Here is a 23,303-nt window from a genome sequence, read left to right on the forward strand (position 1 = left end):
AAACCGTGATACGTTTTCTTCACCTAATTATTTTATGTGTGATTTTTAAGTATGTGCATGAGCATGGCAAGTATGGTGCATAATTATAAGCCAGGGCTCATTTTAGGCAAGTGTTGTGTGTGATTTGCCAGCTAAAATTAAGATTCTGTCTGTCTGTCTATAATCTATCTATCATCTATCTATCTTTTATCTACTATCATCTATCTATCTATCATCTATCATCTATCTATCTATCTATCTATCTATCTATCTATCTATCTATCTATCTATCTATCTATCATCTATCAATCTATCATCTATCTATCCATATATCTACCCATCTATCATCTATCTATCTATCTATCTATCTATCTTTTATCTACTATCATCTATCTATCTATCATCTATCTATCTATCTATCTATCTATCTATCTATCATCTATCAATCTATCATCTATCTATCCATATATCTACCCATCTATCATCTATCTATCTATCTATCTATCTATCATCTATCTATCTATCTATCTATCTATTATCTACTATCATCTATCTATTATCTATCTATCTATCATCTATCTATCTATCTATCTATCTATCATCTATCTATCTATCTATCTATCTATCTATCTATCTATCTATCATCTATCAATCTATCATCTATCTATCCATATATCTACCCATCTATCATCTATCTATCTATCTATCTATCTATCATCTATCTATCTATTATCTACTATCATCTATCTATCTATCTATCTATCTATCTATCTATCTATCTATCATCTATCTATCTATCTATCTATCTATCTATCATCTATCAATCTATCATCTATCTATCCATATATCTACCCATCTATCATCTATCTATCTATCTATCTATCTATCTATCATCTATCTATCATTTATCTATCTATATATCCATCTATCATCTATCTATATATCCATCTATCTATCTATCTATCTATCTATCTATCTATCATCTATCTATCATCTATCTATCTATCTATCTATCTATCTATCTATCTATCATCTATCTATTTATCTATCTATCTATTTAGCATATATCTATCTAGCATCTATCTATCTATCTATCTGTCTGTCTGTCTGTCTGTCTGTCTGTCTGTCTTTCTTTCTTTCTATCTATCTATCTATCTATCTACCTACCTACCTACCTACCTACCTATTATCTATCTACTCAACCTATTATCTATCTATCAAACATCTATCGATCAATCAATCAGTCTGTCTGTCTGTCTTTCTATCTATCTCAATCAATCCATCTGTCTTATCTAGATATATCACGTTTATTGCTTTTTGACGTTTAGAAGAAGAAATCTCTCACTACAAACCTTACTATGAGCCAGTTTCACGCTAATTTTTTTTTCACTCACACACAAACGCCATTCAAAGTAAACATTTAACACAGGCGGGTTATCGCATGTATTACAAGTTGAAAGTATTTTATATATATATAAAAACAGAGAAACTGTGTTAAACAATTAGGCCCTCTAGTGGTGGAGAACCTGAACTGCTACTTATATTCACATCACTTTTTAGAATTATTATATATTCATGTACCCTCGCCGTGGATTATCAAAAGCTCAACAGCTGAGAGAGAGAGAGAGAGAGAGAGAGAGAGAGAGAGAGAGATTAAACATAACATAACACAACACGGCCCGTGTCAACGGGCTTTAGGACTAGTTTATTCATAAATAAATATTTCTACATATATCTGATGTTTTTTTAAACAAATATATATTTCTACCTATATATAGGTGATTGTTTATAGGTATAGATATATACACATACATAAATACATACAGTATATACTGTATATATATATATGAATATCTATTTATAAATACATAGAACATATTCTGCTATGTACAGAACATTGGAATGTGAAATATTTACAGTAAATACATAGGGGCAAATTTATAAATATTTATCACATTCATAACAGAAGTTATGAAGCAGCAGTTTACCCCCTGCTAGCAGCCGATTGGCCGCAAATCTGCAGGGGACGGCATTGCACCAGCAGTTCACAAGAACTGCTAGTGCAATGATAAATGCCGACAGCGTATGCATTTATCGTTGTGCGGCGGACATGATACGCTACTTCGTATCATGTCCGCTCGCACATTGATAAAGATGCCCCATGGTTATAACCTTTATTAAAAATGAATATTGCATAAATATGCTTTTACGTGTTTTCATTTCATTTACGGCAAAAGGCTCTAATGCACTTCGTTTCACAAATGAACAGGAAGTGAGGAACTAACTAGGTTATAAAACCCGTGACAAAGAAGAAGAAAAGAGACTTCTGTATTTTGTTTTTGAGCAGCTAAACCCAATTCTGGACATTCTGGTTGTAGAACTGAACAAAAGTAAAGCAGATTTCCTGGCAGGGTTACGGAATCTGCCTTTAAGTTTTGCAGAGGGTTTACTAAGTGAGCTTTTGTTGTCCCTCTCTCTTTTCTTTAACCCTCTGGCTACTGGCGGCGTACATGCTTGGGTGTCAATTTGATTGGGGGAAAAACTGAGTGGCACCCAAGCACTTTTCAGTGCTAGGTGTAACTTTTATATAACAAGACTTTTATTACTCTAACATACGAATCAGCAATCAGAGTACCTTCAGGAGCATGTTATTATCAGGCTTAAAGGGACATGAAACCTACATTTTTCTTTCCAGTTTACTTCTATTAACAAATTTGCTTCATTCTTTTGGTATCATTTGTTGAAGGAGCAGCAATGCACTGCTGGTTTCTAACTGAACACATGGGCGAGCCAATGGCAATCAGTATATATATGCAGCCACCAATCAGCAGCTAGAACCTAGGTTTGTTGCTGCTCCTGAGCTTACCTAGATAAACCTTTCAGCAAAGGATAACAAGAGAAGGAAGCAAATTAAACAATAGAAGTAAACTGGAAAGTTGTTTAACATTGTATGTTCTACCTAAAGCATGAATGTCTAAGTATGACTTTACTGTCCCTTTAAGTAGACCTCATATGTTTGAGGGTGCAATATCTGAGAAAAACATCTCTCAAAATACCGTGTTTTAATCTTTAACCTTTTAACGCCGTTATGCCGTTCTATTCCGTCATATTTACACTGGGCTTAAAAGCCGTTATGACGGAATAGAACGTCATAACAAACGGCTGTCCTGAAGCCTTCTGTGCTTCAAGTACTTGATCGCGGTCTGGAGGGCGTTCCTAGGGTTGTAGGGACGCCCCCCAGATGCGATCCAATAATTGAAATCTCGCGATCGTATGCACGATCGCGTAGTTTCAATTTGTCTACATCGGAACAGGTGTTCCGATGTAGACACTTTAACCCTGTCACGAAAGGGTTAATAAAACTGGATTACACTATTTTTTATCAATGTGTTTTTTTCACATATTAACGTGACCCTGCATAAGAGGAAACGGGGTGAACTTGCAAATATACATCAGGAGAAAGCACTACCATACTTGAAGAGGAGGAACTACTCCACACCCCTCTCTCTCTCTCTCTCTCTCTCTCTCTCTCTCGACACGTATATGTATGTATCTAAATTTTTTTCCCTAACACCCAAGATCTCATGTCTTTGAGCCCTTATAACATTTGTGTGCAATTTTTTTTGAGAATTTTTTTTTTATTAGACAGTGTTAATATGAGTTTAACTGTACTTTGTAATGCATTTGTTAAGTGTTTTGTGCAACTTTTTAATTTTGCAAAACAGTTAACGACAGCTCTGAGATTGCGGTAAGGGTTCTAGTGTGAATCAAGATTGTGCTAGAGAAATCGCGATTTCGTTAAACTTGTAAACTCAGCGCAATTAAAAAGGAGCGCAAACTATCGCGAAAACCCTTGAAAAATCGTTTGCGCTCCACTTGTAATCTAGCCCTAAATGTTCTTTCTAGGGTAAAATAGAATATTATTTTCCTCTGCACCGAGGTTGGGGCTTAAGCAAAATACTAAGGGCCATATGTGGCCCCCCAGACACATGCTGCAAATCAATTTAAACAATTTAGGCCCAGATTATGAGTGAAGCGCTAATGTTTGTACCCGAGCGATAAGGAGACTTCAGAGCTATGGTTGACTGTTTCGCAAAACAAAAAAGCTGAACACAAAACACATCAAAAATACATTACAAAGTATATTTACACTTATAATAACACTGTCTAATAAATATACATTACACAATACAGTTACACTCATAATAACACCATCTAACAAATATACATTACACAGTACAGTTACACACATAATAACACTGTCTAATAAATATACATTACACAATACAGTTACACTCATAACACCATCTAATAAATATACATTACACAGTACAGTTACACTCATAATAACACTATCTAATAAATATACATTACACAGTACAGTTACACTCATATTAACACTGTCTAATAAACATACATTGCACAGCACAGTTACACTTATAATTACACCATCTAATAAAAATACATTCACAGTACAGTTACACTCATATTAACACTGTCTATTGTCTAATAAATATACATTACACAGTACAGTTACACTCATATTAACACTGTCTAATAAATATACATTACACAGTACAGTTACACTTACAATAACACTGTCTAATAAATATACATTACACAGTACAGTTACACTCATAATAACACTGTCTAATAAATATACATTACACAGTACAGTTACACTCATAATAACACTGTCTAATAAATATACATTACACAGTACAGTTACACTCATAATAACACTGTCTAATAAATATACATTACACGGTACAGTTACACTCATAATAACACTGTCTAATAAATATACATTACATAGTACAGTTACCCTCATAATAACAGTATCTAATAAATATACATTACACAGTACAGTTACACTCATAATAACACTGTCTAATAAATATACACTACACAGTACAGTTACACTCATAATAACACTGTCTAATAAATATACATTACACAGTACAGTTACACTCATAATAACACCATGTAATAAATATACATTACACAGTACAGTTACACTCATAATAACACTGTCTAATAAATATACATTACACAGTACAGTTACACTCATAATAACACTGTCTAATAAATATACATTACACAGTACAGTTACACTCATAATAACACTATCTAATAAATATACATTACACAGTACAGTTACACTTATAATAACACTATCTAATAAATATATATTACACAGTACAGTTACACTTATAATATCACTATCTAATAAATATACATTACACAGTACAGTTACACTCATAATAACACTATCTAATAAATATACATTACACAGTACAGTTACACTCATAATAACACTGTCTAATAAATATACACTACACAGTACAGTTACACTCATAATAACACTGTCTAATAAATATACATTACACAGTACAGTTACACTCATAATAACACTATCTAATAAATATACATTACTCAGTACAGTTACACTCATAATAACACTGTCTAATAAATATACATTACACAGTACTGTTACACACATAATAACACTGTCTAATAAATATACCTTACATAGTACAGTTACATTCATAATAACACTGTCTAATAAATATACATTACACAGTACTGTTACACTTATAATAACACTATCTAATAAATATACATTACACAGTGCAGTTACACACATAATAACACTGTCTAATAAATATACCTTACATAGTACAGTTACACTTATAATAACACTATCTAATAAATATACATTACACAGTACAATTACACACATAATAACACTATCTAATAAATATACATTACACAGTACAGTTACACTCATATTAACACTGTCTAATAAGCATACATTACACAGTGCAGTTACACACATAATAACACTGTCTAATAAATATACCTTACATAGTACAGTTACACTTATAATAACACTATCTAATACATATACATTACACAGTACAGTTACACTTATAATAACACTATCTAATAAATATACATTACACAGTACAGTTACACTTATAATAACACTATCTAATAAATATACATTACATAGTACAGTTACACTTATAATAACACTCTCTAATAAATATACCTTACACAGTACAGTTACACTTATAATAACACTATCTAATATATATATATTACAAAGTACAGTTACACTCATAATAACACTATCTAATAAATATACATTACACAGTACAGTCACACTCATAATAACACTATCTAATAAATATGCCTTACACAGTACAGTTACACTTATAATAACACTATCTAATAAATATACATTACACAGTACAGTTACACTCATAATAACACTGTCTAATAAATATACATTACATAGTACAGTTACACTTATAATAACACTATCTAATAAATATACATTACACAGTACAGTTACACTCATAATAACACTGTCTAATAAATATACATTACATAGTACAGTTACACTTATAATAACACTATCTAATAAATATACATTACACAGTACAGTTACACTCATAATAACACTGTCTAATAAATATACATTACATAGTACAGTTACACTTATAATAACACCATCTAATAAACATACATTACACAGTACAGTTACACTCATAATACACTCTAATAAAAATGCTAAAAAAATATATTGAACACAAATGTTATAAGGGTTCAAAGAGATGAGATCTCATAAATGCAGGCAAAGAACTTTAACATTAAGATACATACATATACATGTCTAAAGATGTTTATCTGTATAAATATATGTATATGTATGTGTACATATGTATTTATGTGTATATGTACTTACAGACATATATACACATAAATACATATGTACACATTTATAGACATTTATATAAGTGCATCGAAGCCCTTTGCAGTTAAGTAAATGAACATGTAAAAACATTTATGCAATATTCTTTTTTAATAAAGTGTTATAGTGTGTATTTACTGTAAATATGCATTAAATAGTGCTCCACTTGTAATCTGGCCCTTAGTGTGAATGATACGTTTTTTATCAGTGACAGCTCTTATTCTCCAAGCATCACATAACACTCACACTCCAACCCACAGGCCGCGTAGCCGTCACACAATGTAAATACATCAGCCCATACATTACTCTGGTATGTGCTACATGACATAAGCAATTCATTACTTCCAGTATTATTCTCAGGATTCCCATCTCAGCCAAGGATTTACTGACTATGGGGTCAATTTATCAAAGGCTTTGCAAGCCTTTTGACCCACTATGGCTGCATGCCGTATTTAACAAGCAGCGGTCATCAGACTGCTGCTTCTCTAATCTTTCACCATCTTTTCTAGTCCAAACGGGGAGATTGACTGCTTCTGCCCGCGTGTGATTGGCTGTGCACGGGCAGGGGACGGGATTGCACGCAAGCGCTTGTGTGCAATGGTGAATTCCGCCAGGTGAATTCAGCCCGCCATAGGCTTGATAAATCGCCCCCTATATAAATGAGTGTATAAACATCTGCACACCCCTGTGTCTTAGAGATTATGCTATGTACTCACCTTTCACTCAGTACCATAGAATTATAACCTTCTGCTTGACAAACCTAGAAAACAAAAAAAGTATTTTTATAAAAAAGATAAACACAATCTGCAAAAATGATGTTCTAAATCATGTGAGCATGTAATGTCTGTAATGTCTGTATTTCTGGTCTTTGATAACTATCACCTAGATTATGAGTTTTGCGCTAAACAGGATGCAAAACTAACGCCAACAAAAGTTACGTTATTTCCCTTTCCATAGCGCTGCCGTTACGATTTACTCAAAAGCCACCTTGTGTGTGTGATATGGTGGCGTTAAGCTGTATACCGCACAAAAGCCAAGGGCTGATTTGTCGTGCTCGTGCACGCTCTCCCCCATAGACATCAATAGGGAGAGAGTGTTAGAAAAAAACACCTGAAGTGCGGAATGAAAAATCTCCGTAATACAACCCCCATTGATGTCTATAGGGAAAAAAAAGTTACTTTTAAACCTAACACCCTACCATAAACCGCTAGTCTAAACACCCCTTATTCGCTGCCCCCGACATCGTCGACACTAATAAAAGTTATTAACCCCTATTCCGCAGCTCCCCGACATCGCTGACACTAATAAAAGTTATTAACCCCTATTCCGCTGCTCCCCAACATCGCCGACACTAATAAAAGTTATTAACCCCTAATCTGCCACTTCCGACATCGCCGACACTAAATTAAATGATTAACCCCTAAACCTCCGGCCTCCCATATCGCCACCACTAAAAAACCTATTAACCTCTAAACCTCCGGGCCCCCACATCGCCGCCACTATGGGTAGTTTAGGATTTTTTACAGTTAGGTTTTTTATTTTGGGGGGTTGGTTGGGTGGTGGGTTTTACTGTTGGGGGGACTTTGTATTTTTTTTAATATTTTTAATTTAGGGCAATGCCCTACAAAGGGCCCTTTTAAGGGCTATTGGTAGTTTATTGTAGGTTAGGGGGAGTAGTTATTTTGGGAGGGCTTTTTAATTTTTATAGGGCTATTAGATTAGGTGTAATTGTTTTTATTTTTGATCATTTTGTTTATTATTTTTTGTAAGCTTAGTGTTTTTTATTTTTTGTAAATTAGTGCTTATTATTTTTTGTATTTTCAGATTTTTTTATTTTTTTTCGTAGTGTTAGTTTTTTTAAAATTTGTAATTTAGGTTTTTAATTGGTAGCATTTGTATATTTTATTAGAATACTAAGGTTAGGTTAATTTATAGTTTAATGTTAGGCTTATTTTTATTTCACAGGTAAGTTTTTATTTATTGTAATATAGTTATATTGCAATTTTAATTTAAAGTTAGGGGGTGTTAGGCTTAGGGGTTAATAGTTTAATTTAGTGTTTTGCGATGTGGGGGGCTGGCGGTTTAGGGGTTTATAGGTTTATTTAGTGGCGGCTATGGGGGGTCTGGTGGTTTAGGGGTTAATAGGTTTATTTAGTGGTGGCGATGTGGGGGGCCGGAGGTTTAGGGGTTAATAGGTTTATTTAGTAGTGGAGATGTGGGGTCCAGATGTTTAGGGTTTAAAAGGTTTATTTAGTGGCCGCGATGTCGGGGGGCCGGAGGTTTAGGGGTTAATAGGTTGATTTAGTAGCGGCGATGTGGGGTCCAGAGGTTTAGGGTTTAAAAGGTTTATTTAGTGGCGGCGATGTGGGAGGCCAGAGGTTTAGGGGTTAATAGGTTTATTTAGTGGCGGCAATGTCGGGAAACGGCGGATTAGGGGTTAATAACTTGTATTAGTGTTGGCGATGTCGGGGAGAGCTGGTTTAGGGGTTAATATATTTAACCAGTGTTGGTGATGTTAGTAGGCAGCAGATTAGGGGTTAATAACTTTATTTAATAGTCAGGATGTGGGTGGGTGGCAGATTAGCGGTTAATAGGTTTAATATAGTGTTTGCAATTTGGGAGGATGGCGGTTTAGGGGTTAATAGGTAGTTTATGGGTGTTAGTGTACTTTGTAACACTTTAGTTATGAGTTTTGTGAAACATTTTTGTTACACAAAATCCATAACTACTGCTCTCAGATGGCGGTATGGATCGTGTCGGTATAAGCTGTAATGCAAGCTTTTTAGCCTGAACGCACAACCTGTAATACCGTCGCTATGAAAATCCCACACAAAAAGTTAATTTTTTGAGTGCGCAATGGACGTTGCGTTACAGGCTGAAATGCTTGCGTTACTGCTATACCGACACAACTCCTAATATGCATTCCTGGTCATTACGCTGGAATGGCCATTTTTTAAGCGTTAAACGCCGTACCGCAACACTTGTAATCTAGCTGTATGTGTAAGATAAATTGTGAGTTATTATTATTGTTAACAACTGTCGTACCAGTTAGGCTCACTGGTCTTTTCAGGGCAATGGGTAGCTTAGTTTTTTTTTAGAGTTAGGGTTTTTATTTTGGGGTGTTGGTTGGGTGGTGGGTTTTACTTTTGGGGGCATTTTTTTTACAGGGAAAAGAGCTTATTTCTTTAGGGCAATGCCCTATAAAAGGCCCTTTTAAGGGCTATTGGTAGTTTATTGTAGGCTAGGGTTTGATAGGGCTATTAGATTAGGTGTAATTATTTTTATTTTGGATAATTTCGTTTGTTATTTTTCGTAATTTAGTGTTTGTTATTTTTTGTACTTTAGTGTTTTTTTATTTTTTGTAATTTAGTATTTTTTTATTTTTTTGTAATTTAGTATTTTTTATTTTTTGTAATTGTAGATTTAATTTTTTTAGTTGTGCTAGTTTTTTTAATGTGTAATTTAATTATTTTAATTTGTAGTTATTTTAATTTTACTATAATAGTAATGTTTGTTTAATGTATAGTTTAAATTTTGTTTTTTTAAATTTCCCAGGTAAGTTTTTATTTATTTTAAAATAGGGATCTTGTAAGTTAGGGGGTGGTTAGGCTTAGGGGTTAATAGTTTATTTTAGTTTTTTGCAATGTGGGGGGCTGGCGTTTTAGGGGTTAATGGGTTTATTTAGTGGCAGTGATGTGGGAGGCCAGAAGTTTAGGGGTTAATAATTTTATTATAGTGTGGGCGATGTTGGGGTGCAGGGGAATATGGTTAATAACTTTAGTATAGTGACGACGATGTCGGGAGCAGCAGATTAGGGTTAATAGATTTATTTCGGTGGTGGCGATGTCGGGAGTGGCAGATTAGGGGTCAATAACATTATGTAGGTGTCGGCGATGTTGGGGGCGGCAGATTAGGGTTAATAGATTTATTTCGGTGGTGGCGATGTCGGGAGTGGCAGATTAAGGTTAATAGATTTATTTTGGTGGTGGCGATGTCGGGAGTGGCAGATTAGGGTTAATAGATTTATTTCAGTGGTGGCGATGTCGGAAAAGTGGCAGATTAGGGGTTAATAACATTATGTAGGTGTCAGCGATGTTGGGGGCGGCAGATTAGGGGTGTTTAGACGTAGGGTTTATGTTAGGATGTTAGGTTTAAACGTAACTTTTTTTCCCCCATAGACATCCATGAGGTTGCGTTACAGAGCTTTTCATTGCACGATCGCAGGTGATTTTTTTCTCTAACACTTTCTCCCCATGGATGTTTATGGGGAAAGCGTGCACAAGTGTATTTTGTGCAGTATGGAGCTCATCGCAACCATATCGCATGCACAAGGCGGCTTTTTCAAAACTTGTAATGGCAGCGCTATGGAAAGTGAAATAATGCAACTCTTGTTGCGTTCGTTTTGCATCCTCTATAGCGCAAAACTTGCAATCTATGTGTTAGTTAATAGATAAACTATCACAGGCTTCCATTAAAGTATAGGAGAATCAACAACAAAGTGAGATATTTTCCTATTTTAAATGTTTTCCTCTATAAAATGTTACATTTATTGCAGCAAAATATACTTTTTCTTTTTATTAAACCCAATATCTATTTGAATCAATGATTAATTATGCTATACATACGTCGTATGGATGCACGTAAGGATCCCTCTTCTTCAATAGGCTCCCCAGTCCTGACAAGAAAGAAAGAGTATACATCACATCATGCATACATATGAAAGGATAAGATTGTTTACAATTAAAATGAATATTGCAGTACAAGTTGTTTACTTCCTGCTAGAGCCTTATTGGCTGTTTACTTCCTGTAAGTACCTTATTAGCTGTTTACTTCCTGTAAGTACCTTATTAGCTGTTTACTTCCTGTAAGTACCTTAATAGCTGTTTACTTCCTGTAAGTACCTTATTAGCTGTTAACTTCCTGTAAGTACCTTATTAGCTGTTTACTTCCTGTAAGTACCTTAATAGCTGTTTACTTCCTGTAAGTAGTAGAAATAGTGGCAACGGTGTTAGTTTAAGCAAATATCAACCCCTTCATAATATAGTATGCTGAAATAATAGTAGATATATAATCTATTCAGTATTCATTATATACCAGTTAGTATCACTGGTGAAGTGTAGGAGAAGGGGGTGCTGACTGTCTGATAGATAGATATATAGGTACAAAAAAGAGAGAGAAGTTTGACAGTACCCAGCACTCACAAAACACTATATATTAACAGTATGCATTGAAAACCGGATTGTGTCAAGAACTGGTTATTAAAACGTAACTTTTACTAATGATAGAATAAAAAGGTGGTAAATAGTACCAAATGTATAACATAAATATGTGAGACATACATTTAAAACTTAGATTAAGAAACAGATCAGGACTGTGTGTGTGAGATTTCAAAAACAGAATTACTTCCCTGGGTAATAGTTCAAATACACCGTAACCCTCAGGGCTCAGAGAATACACGGATTGCTCTAAAGCTAATCTAAAAAGGGGATTGACCCCAACAACATTACCTAATCTGAGCAATACTGGTATCAAGAGCAGGAGAGGAAACGGTTAATAAATGACTGATTAAGGAAGGCAATTGCCACATCAATATGAGCTTAGAAAGGTCCCAGGTAAACACAAATTAGCAAGTCTCAAGCACACAGACAATGCCTAGTGTTTTGTGCGTGCTGGGTACTGTCAAACTTCTCTCTCTTTTTTGTACCTATACTTCCTGTAAGTACCTTAATAGCTGTTTACTTCCTGTAAGTACCTTAATAGCTGTTTACTTCCTGTAAGTACCTTATTAGCTGTTTACTTCCTGTAAGTACCTTAATAGCTGTTTACTTCCTGTAAGTACCTTATTAGCTGTTTACTTCCTGTAAGTACCTTATTAGCTGTTTACTTCCTGTAAGTACCTTAATAGCTGTTTACTTCATGTAAGTACATTATTAGCTGTTTACTTCCTGTAAGTACCTTATTAGCTGTTTACTTCCTGTGAGTACCTTATTAGCTGTTTACTTCCTGTAAGTACCTTAATAGCTGTTTACTTCCTGTAAGTACCTTAATAGCTGTTTACTTCCTGTAAGTACCTTATTAGCTGTTTACTTCCTGTAAGTACCTTAATAGCTGTTTACTTCCTGTAAGTACCTTATTAGCTGTTTACTTCCTGTTAGAGCCTTATTAGCTGTTTACTTCCTGTAAGTACCTTATTAGCTGTTTACTTCCTGTTAGAGCCTTATTGGCTGTTTACTTCCTGTAAGTACCTTATTGGCTGTTTACTTCCTGTTAGAGCCTTATTGGCTGTTTACTTCCTGTAAGTACCTTATTAGCTGTTTACTTCCTGTAAGTACCTTATTGGCTGTTTACCAGGCCTGCCATTTGGCACCCGCCCATGGTACTGCTCTTTTTGGGGCCCGCAATGTCAGTAGTGACTAGTGAGGTTATGAGATGATACAATGTATATGTTGTATTTAGTTTATAAGAAGTGCTTATGGTATCAGGAGGGTTAATATTTTATGTTATTAATTATATAGATATCACTGAATGTTTGCACAGAGGTGCATCATACAATGGGCAGGGTATACAGGGGAGGGGAATAAAGGCACTGGGCCACAAATGTATCTTGCCCAGGGCCCCCGCAAATGCTAAGGTTGGCCCTGCTGTTTACTTCCTGATAGTGCCTTATTGGATGACATGCACTGCAAGCCTGATTAGAAAAATATACTTTTATTCAGTGAACATGTATTAAAAAATAAATAAATACTATTATACATTTTCACATGCTCTCTTTTAGATGAAACAAGCAAAAAAATTAAAGGTCCCTTTAAACAATTAAATATCGCACAGCAAATCAGTGCCATATGAGTATTACATGTAGTAAAGTGTGCTGCTGCTGGCTTGTAGCAGTAAAACTAGCTACTACCTTAACTTTATTTAAAGAGACATTCCAGTTTGAATGCACATAGATGAATTACACCTTTGAATAGAGACATATTTGCAATATACATTTATTGGCACACATGCTTCAAATAAAATTTATCAATATTTTAGTGTTAGCATTTTTCTCTGCACGTGCATGTGAGGCATAGCTAGATATTCTCAGTGCACCAGCATTTTAAATACTGCAGCTGCTCAGAGCACCAGTGGGGCTTGTAACATGTCAGCAATTAATAAATTGAGTCATTACCAGATGGTACAAGCACCTTAGTCTCTCTGAGTAAGTGCTGTGTTTAAAATGCTGGTGCATACTTACATACACTTTTAGAAGCATTTTTGCTAATACATGTATATTACAAAAATGCTTGTATTCAAAACTGAAATGCATCCATGTGGACTGCAATGTCCCTTTAAGTATAAGCTGTGTCCAGATATTCCTCTGCTGCTCTAAAAACATTCTCCATAGGAAATAAGGGGTTAACTAATGTAATATTGGTGAATGAATAACAAACAATGTTGTCAAAATTAGGCTGAACCAAACAGCCCCAGGAGCTAATCATGATAAAAGCAACAACAACATTTTTTTTTCATGTTGAATGATTCATCTAAACACATTCGGCTAGATTTAGAGTTTTGTCGGTAAGGACCCGCGTAGCTAACGCCGGCTTTTTTCTGGCCGCACCTTTAAAATAACTCTGGTATTGAGAGTCCACAGAATCGCTGCGTTAGGCTCCAAAAAAGGAGCGTAGAGCATTTTTAACGCAACTGCAACTCTCGATACCAGAGTTGCTTACGGACACGGCCAGCCTCAAAAACGTGCTTGTGCACGATTCCCCCATAGAAAACAATGGGGCTGTTTGAGCTGAAAAAAACCTAACACCTGCAAAAAAGCCGCGTTCAGCTCCTAACGCGGCCCCATTGTTTGCTATGGGGAAACACTTCCTACGTCTGCACCTAACACCCTAACATGTACCCCGAGTCTAAACACCCCTAACCTTACACTTATTAACCCCTAATCTGCCGCCCCCGCTATCGCTGACCCCTGCATATTATTTTTAACCCCTAATATGCCGCTCCGTAAACCGCCGCTACTTACATTATCCCTATGTACCCCTAATCTGCTGCCCCCTCACACCGCCGACCCCTATATTATATTTATTAACCCCTAATCTGCCCCCCACAACGTCGCCTCCACCTGCCTACACTTATTAACCCCTAATCTGCCGAGCGGACCGCACCGCTACTATAATAAAGTTATTAACCCCTAATCCGCCTCACTAACCCTATAATAAATAGTATTAACCCCTAATCTGCCCTCCCTAACATCGCCGACACCTAACTTCAATTATTAACCCCTAATCTGCCGACCGGAGCTCACCGCTATTCTAATAAATGTATTAACCCCTAAAGCTAAGTCTAACCCTAACACTAACACCCCCCTAAGTTAAATATAATTTTAATCTAACGAAATTAATTAACTCTTATTAAATAAATTATTCCTATTTAAAGCTAAATACTTACCTGTAAAATAAATCCTAATATAGCTACAATATAAATTATAATTACATTGTAGCTATTTTAGGATTAATATTTATTTTACAGGCAACTTTGTAATTATTTTAACCATGTACAATAGCTATTAAATAGTTAAGAACTATTTAATAGTTACCTAGTTAAAATAATTACAAAATTACCTGTAAAATAAATCCTAACCTAAGTTACAATTAAACCTAACACTACACTATCATTAAATTAATTAAATAAAATACCTACAATTACCTACAATTAAACCTAACACTACACTATCAATAAATTAATTAAATACAATTCCTACAAATAACTACAATGAAATAAACTAACTAAAGTACAAAAAATAAAAAAGAACTAAGTTACAAAAAATAAAAAAATATTTACAAACATAAGAAAAATATTACAACAATTTTAAACTAATTACACCTACTCTAAGCCCCCTAATAAAATAACAAAGCCCCCCAAAATAACAAAATGCCCTACCCTATTCTAAATTACTAAAGTTCAAAGCTCTTTTACCTTACCAGCCCTGAACAGGGCCCTTTGCGTGGCATGCCCCAAGAAGTTCAGCTCTTTTGCCTGTAAAAAAAAACATACAATACCCCCCCCCCCAACATTACAACCCACCACCCACATACCCCTAATCTAACCCAAACCCCCCTTAAATAAACCTAACACTAAGCCCCTGAAGATCTTCCTACCTTATCTTCACCATACCAGGTTCACCGATCCGTCCTGAAGAGCTCCTCCGATGTCCTGATCCAAGCCCAAGCGGGGGGGCTGAAGAGGTCCATGATCCGGCTGAAGTCTTCATCCAAGCGGGAGCTGAAGAGGTCCATGATCTGGATGAAGTCTTCATCCAAGCGGGAGCTGAAGAGGTCCATGATCCGGATGAAGTCTTCTATCAACGGCATCTTCAATCTTCTTTCTTCGGGAGCCATCATCTTCCATCCGACGCGGAACATCCTCTTCTCCCGACGCCTACTAGCCGAATGACGGTTCCTTTAAGGGACGTCACCCAAGATGGCGTCCCTCTAATTCCGATTGGCTGATAGGATTCTATCAGCCAATCGGAATTAAGGTAGGAATATTCTGATTGGCTGATTCCATCAGCCAATCAGAATCAAGATCAATCCGATTGGCTGATCCAATCAGCCAATCAGATTGAGCTCGCATTCTATTGGCTGATCGGAACAGCCAATAGAATGCGAGCTCAATCTGATTGGCTGATTGGATCAGCCAATCGGATTGAACTTGATTCTGATTGGCTGATTCCATCAGCCAATCAGAATATTCCTACCTTAATTCCGATTGGCTGATAGAATCCTATCAGCCAATCGGAATTCGAGGGACGCCATCTTGGATGACGTCCCTTAAAGGAACCGTCATTCGGCTAGAAGGCGTCGGGAGAAGAGGATGTTCCGCGTCGGATGGAAGATGATGGCTCCCGAAGAAAGAAGATTGAAGATGCCGTTGATAGAAGACTTCATCCGGATCATGGACCTCTTCAGCTCCCGCTTGGATGAAGACTTCAGCCGGATCATGGACCTCTTCAGCCCCCCCGCTTGGGCTTGGATCAGGACATCGGAGGAGCTCTTCAGGACGGATCGGTGAACCTGGTATGGTGAAGATAAGGTAGGAAGATCTTCAGGGGCTTAGTGTTAGGTTTATTTAAGGGGGGTTTGGGTTAGATTAGGGGTATGTGGGTGGTGGGTTGTAATGTTGGGGGGGGGGTATTGTATGTTTTTTTTTACAGGCAAAAGAGCTGAACTTCTTGGGGCATGCCCCGCAAAGGGCCCTGTTCAGGGCTGGTAAGGTAAAAGAGCTTTGAACTTTAGTAATTTAGAATAGGGTAGGGCATTTTGTTATTTTTCGGGGGCTTTGTTATTTTATTAGGGGGCTTAGAGTAGGTGTAATTAGTTTAAAATTGTTGTAAGATTTTTCTTATGTTTGTAAATATTTTTTTATTTTTTGTAACTTAGTTCTTTTTTATTTTTTGTACTTTAGTTAGTTTATTTCATTGTAGTTATTTGTAGGAATTGTATTTAAATAATTTATTGATAGTGTAGTGTTAGGTTTAATTGTAGATAATTGTAGGTAGTTTATTTAATTAATTTAATGATAGTGTAGTGTTAGGTTTAATTATAACTTAGGTTAGGATTTATTTTACAGGTAATTTTGTTATTATTTTAACTAGGTAACTATTAAATAGTTCTTAACTATTTAATAGCTATTGTACATGGTTAAAATAATTACAAAGTTGCCTGTAAAATAAATATTAATCCTAAAATAGCTACAATGTAATTATAATTTATATTGTAGCTATATTAGGATTTATTTTACAGGTAAGTATTTAGCTTTAAATAGGAATAATTTATTTAATAAGAGTTAATTAATTTTGTTAGATTAAAATTATATTTAATTTAGGGGGGGTGTTAGTGTTAGGGTTAGACTTAGCTTTAGGGGTTAATACATTTATTAGAATAGCGGTGAGCTCCGGTCGGCAGATTAGGGGTTAATAATTGAAGTTAGGTGTCGGCGATGTTAGGGAGGGCAGATTAGGGGTTAATACTATTTATTATAGGGTTAGTGAGGCGGATTAGGGGTTAATAACTTTATAATAATAGCGGTGCGGTCCGCTCGGCAGATTAGGGGTTAATAAGTGTAGGCAGGTGGAGGCGACGTTGAGGGCGGCAGATTAGGGGTTAATAAATATAATATAGGGGTCGTCGGTGTTAGGGGCAGCAGATTAGGGGTACATAGCTATAATGTAGGTGGCGGCACTTTGCGGTCGGCAGATTAGGGGTTAATTATTGTAGGTAGCTGGCGGCGACGTTGTGGGGGGCAGGTTAGGGGTTAATAAATATAATACAGGGGTCGGCGGTGTTAGGGGCAGCAGATTAGGGGTACATAAGTATAACGTAGGTGGCGGTCGGCAGATTAGGGGTTAAAAAAAATTAATCGAGTGGCGGCGATGTGGGGGGACCTCGGTTTAGGGGTACATAGGTAGTTTATGGGTGTTAGTGTACTTTAGAGTACAGTAGTTAAGAGCTTTATGAACCGGCGTTAGCCCAGAAAGCTCTTAACTACTGACTTTTTTCTGCGGCTGGAGTTTTGTCGTTAGATTTCTAACGCTCACTTCAGACACGACTCTAAATACCGGAGTTAGAAAGATCCCATTGAAAAGATAGGATACGCAAATGACGTAAGGGGATCTGTGGTATGGAAAAGTCGCGGCTGAAAAGTGAGCGTTAGACCCTTTTTTGAGTGACTCCAAATACCGGAGGTAGCCTAAAACCAGCGTTAGGAGCCTCTAACGCTGGTTTTCACGGCTACCGCCAAACTCCAAATCTAGGCCATTGTTTGTCTGTGCACATTTCTGATTATATAGCTATATAATTCCAAAAGAATCTGTACTCACACTTAATCCAGTCAACAACCAGGGCACAGACATTGGGGCCTATTTATTATGGTGCGAGCGGACATGATCCGATATATCGGATCATGTCCGCTGCACATCGATAAATGCCAACAGCATACGCTGTCGGCATTTATCATTGCACCAGCAGTTCTTGTGAATGCAGGGGGTGTCAATCAACCCGATCGTATTTGATCGGGTTGATTTCTGTCAATTTCTGTCCGCCGCCTCAGAGCAGGCGAACAGGTTATGGAGCAGCGGTCTATAGAAACACGGGGCATCAACCTCCACACGGAGCTTGATAAATATGCCCCATTATATAAATAACATATATGCAAGTTGTATTTTTCAAGCCAATTGTATACATTTAATAAATGATATAGATGTTTTGGGGACTTCTCCCCTTCTTTAGGCCTTCTCCTTTGTCCGAAGAAGGGGAGAAGTCCCTGAAGCATCTTTTTATTTAATATAAATCTATATATCAAAATAACAAGAGAATTGCATTGAGCAATAATACTTTTTTATTTGACTAACTATACATTTATAAATTGACAAGCTTTTGGAAGAGTTCCTTCCTTTCTCAAGTCTGAAGCAATACTGGTCAGTATTGCTTCAGAGTTAAAAAAAGGAAGGAACTCTTCCGAAAGCTTGTCAATTTATAAATGTATAGTTAGTCAAATAAAAAAAAGTATTATTGCTCAATGCAATACTCTTGTTATTTTTAAATCTAAATCTATGGACTAACACGGCTACTACAATCAACGTATATATATATTATTTACAAGATAAAATGGATGAGAGTGGCCACTTTTGTGCACACTACCTCAGGTTTGGTAGTGCACCCTGGTTGTTGTAAATGTTGATGGTGACATTGCTGGTCTACTAGACAGGGACTATATATATATGTCAGTTTATTTATAGACAATTATGGCACTGACACCAGAATGAAAATTATTAATAAATCTTCTTGAGATATACTGAGAGAAGACAGATGAGTGTGGAGAAGATATAACTTACCTGTGCTGTTGATTGAATTTGCATCGACATTTCCTGCCTAAAAATGCAACAGGTTTAAAGATTAATGGTTTGTCAGACTATAAACAAACAGCACAGGCTTTAGGGGGGCGATTTATCAAGGGCCGAATGGCCCTTGATGCCCCTGTTTCCGTGCGAGCCTGAAGCCTCGCCGGAAACAGCAGATATGAAGCAGCGGTCTTAACTGGTCTTAACTGGTACGCCTGCTCTGAAGCTGTGGACATCAATCCGCCCGATCCTATACGATCGGGTTGATTACCCCCCCGCTATGTGAATCTGCAGGGGGCGGCATTGCACAAGCAGTTTACCAGAACTGCTTGTGCAATGTTAAATGCCGACAGTGTATACTGTCGGCATTCATCAATGTCTGTCGGACATGATACGCTACAGTGTATCATGTCGGACAGACATTGATAATTCGGTCCCTAGGTCTCTTTATTGTGTATAAATACGTAATCGGAATCATGTCTGGCGATATATGAACCCCATGAGATGCAGATGTACACTTGAAGGTGGCATCCCATGATTAAAGGGAATATGAACCCAATATTTTTTACTTTCCAATTTACTCCTATTATCAAATTTTCTTTGCTCTCTTGGTATTTTTAGTCGAAAATCAGGAATGTAAACTTAGGAGCCAGCCCATTTTTGGTTTAGCACCTGGGTAGCACTTGCAAATTGGTGGTTAAATGTACGCAGGGTACTGAACCAAAAAATGGTCCGGCTCCTAAGCTTAAATTCCAATACATTTATGTGACAAAAAATCACAAATAAGGGTGCTTCTTCATGTGATACTGTTAATATTTTTAAATGATATGCACACTAAATATTTATACTCACAAGTATCGCAGCACCCAATTGTGCTAAGTAGAACATTCTGGGAACTCACAGTGTCCCAGCTAACTGATCACCAGGGCAGGGATTCATCATGGACCGCCCCTTCTGCTGTAAGCTTGGATAATGAAAGCTCAGACTCCCAAATGTCTCAAGAATTAAATGTTTTAATTATAAAAATATATAAAAACAGAGGGCATAACATGGACCCTATGTAAATAAAACAGTTGCACAACGCGTTTCTCAGCTCTCCTCGCTGTCTCCTCCGGAAGAGAATGAAGAAAAATTGATAATAGGAGTAAATTAGAAAGTTGCTTCAAATTAAATGCTCTATCTAAATCATGAAAAAAAAATGTGGGTTTATTATCCTTTTAATGGAACATCAGAAACACATACAATTTAATTTTAAAATCTTTAAACCAGCTATATATCAGTCATCTTTTCTAAACTGAATCACTTATAAATTGACTCTTCTATTCAGGGATGCATACAACCTACTCTAACCTATCCTAACTCCACTGCTATCCCCTTGAACCCCTTAGAATGTAAGCCTATGAGCCCAGCTGTTTGTAGATCACCTTCATAAGAGTCCACTACAACAGTGCAACTCTCAGCAGGGCCCTCTACCCATTTGATCCCTATAAATGTTATCTTGCATACCGCCTATGTTCATAGTGCTGCGGAATCTGTTGGCGCTCCACAAATACCTGATAATAATAATAATACATTGTATGATATTATGTCTTTGTTATTACATATATAGGATAATGTGTCACTGAAAACAACAATTTGGATCTGGTTTTATTATTCTCGGCACTCTAAGGGGTGAATTCCCTGCTATGTGGAGCAGGTTTACATAAGCAAACTTTCTCCACATATTTAAGAAGCAAAAACTGCTTTTTTTTTTCTCTCCACCACTTTAGAAGTGTCGACGAGATCAATCACCCAAACAATGATACATTTTGCCTTGTAATGTAACATAACAAGTGGCGATCACAGGTAGATAAGTTAAAGGGAAAGTCTACACCTTAGCCATCTTATCTTAAAGTCTTACCTTAGATTAAGCTGCAAACAGCCTCTTGCACCTTTTCAATATCACGCAGCAGGAATAGTAAAAAAGTTATTTTCAAATTTATATTGTTTCTGGCCACTTTGAAATAGCTGCCAAGCTCTACCCACTAATGAAATCACAATCGGGCTGCATATGGCATCCAATTACAAAAGGTTCACTAATTGCATTCAACAAACTGTCAATGCTATTCAGTAGAGTGCCTAGATGCAGCCCAGATCGTGATGTCATAAGTGGGTAGAACTTGGCAGCCATTTCCAAGTGTCTAGAAACAATATTTATTTTAAAATAACTTTTTTACCATTCCTGCTATATGATAAAGAAAGGGTGCAGGAGACTATTTGCAGCTTAATGTAAGGTAAGACTTTAAGAAGACTAAAGTGTAGACTGTCCCTTTAACTGCTTGCAAACCTGTCCTGTGAACCCTAAATATTTTTAAATATGAGATGGATCTCTAACAATAAGGAGTTAATTTTGCTATAGGAATTGAGACACGAGACTCCAGAATTTGTAATATTTCTAATGCTCAATATGGACTTACTCAAGATGATGAGTATTCCAAGAATAAAGAGGACTCCGGCAAAGACAAGACCACCAACCCGGAGAGACGTGTAATCTGAAAAAGAATACACACATCACTGAAGAATTTTACAGCAACAAAATCATAAAATGTATTCATTATAAAACATAAATTATGCTTACCAGATAATTTCATTTCCTTCTGTATAAGGAGAGTCCACGGCTTCATTCCTTACTGTTGGGAAATACTGAACCTAGCCATAAGGAGGAGGCAAAGACACCCCACCCACTTCCCCCATCCCCCAGTTATTCTGCCGAGGGAACAAGGAACAGTAGGAGAAATATCAGGGTATAAAAGGTGCCAGAAGAAAAACATAATTTAGGGGGCCGCCCATCGGCGGGCTTCTTGTTCTGCTAGGATTTATTCCAGGATTGAGCCGGCTTCCAGTGTTTATGGATTGCTCGGGCTTAGAGGAGGACTGCTGACGATGGGACTTTTCAGAACTCAAATCCCTTAGATTTGTTCTTTTATCCTGCGGTAGGAAGGCACCCTTGCCCCCTGTAACTGTGGAAATAATGGAGTCCAGGCATGGACCAAATAAAATGTTTCCCTTAAAGGGGAGGGAAAGTAGTCTAGACTTAGAAGTCATGTCCGCAGATCAGGACTTCAGCCAGAACGCCTGACGTGTCTGCACTGAAAAACCAGAGATCTTAGCATTCAGGCGAATAATCTGCATATTTGCATCATAGATAAAATAATTAGCAATTCTCAAAGCCTTAATTCTTTCTTGGATAAAATCAAGGGGACCCTCCACCTCAATCAAATCTGCTAAGGAGTCGCACCAGTAGGCTGCAGCTCCAGCTCCAGCAACCGAAGCAACAGCTGCTGCTGGTTGAAATAAATATAGACTCAGAATGTGACCCATCCTGGGATACTTGAAAGGCAGACAAATCAAGTAAATCACTGGATGTCTCCTGGACCGGAGAGCTATGTTTAACCTTTCGCTTGCGCTTAGCAGGGCTAGGTAAAGCACTAAGGGCCTCAGACACCGCCGTCTTTAACTTTTGGTAAAGTCTGATGGGAAAAGGCTCCCTCCAGACAGAGGATCAGGCGTGCTATGGAAAGCTACATGTGACAATGGAGATGACTGATGGGTATGCAGCTCACGGGACGGCGAGTCCTCAGAGGTGGACGGCTCAGTAGTACTAAAGGGGTTAACCTTCTTAGACATAATAACCTT

The 23,303-nt window shown here is 36.8% G+C and overlaps 1 protein-coding gene across 1 annotated transcript in view; it reads right to left on the minus strand.

The window, feature by feature from the left end:
• Positions 1–23,303, minus strand: part of FXYD1 (FXYD domain containing ion transport regulator 1) — a 56,724-nt gene that overhangs the window by 1,390 nt on the left and 32,031 nt on the right. Inside the window, exons 4-7 of the mRNA XM_053690138.1 lie at positions 22,085–22,159; positions 19,623–19,659; positions 11,365–11,414; positions 7,456–7,499 (exon numbers count right to left, since the gene is read on the minus strand). Of these exons, the coding sequence (XP_053546113.1) occupies positions 7,477–7,499; positions 11,365–11,414; positions 19,623–19,659; positions 22,085–22,159 (185 nt within the window). The 3' untranslated portion in view covers positions 7,456–7,476. The remainder of the gene's footprint in view (positions 1–7,455; positions 7,500–11,364; positions 11,415–19,622; positions 19,660–22,084; positions 22,160–23,303) is intronic.

Source organism: Bombina bombina, chromosome 8 (assembly GCF_027579735.1).
Source record: "Bombina bombina isolate aBomBom1 chromosome 8, aBomBom1.pri, whole genome shotgun sequence".
Classification (NCBI taxonomy): Eukaryota; Metazoa; Chordata; class Amphibia; order Anura; family Bombinatoridae; genus Bombina; species Bombina bombina.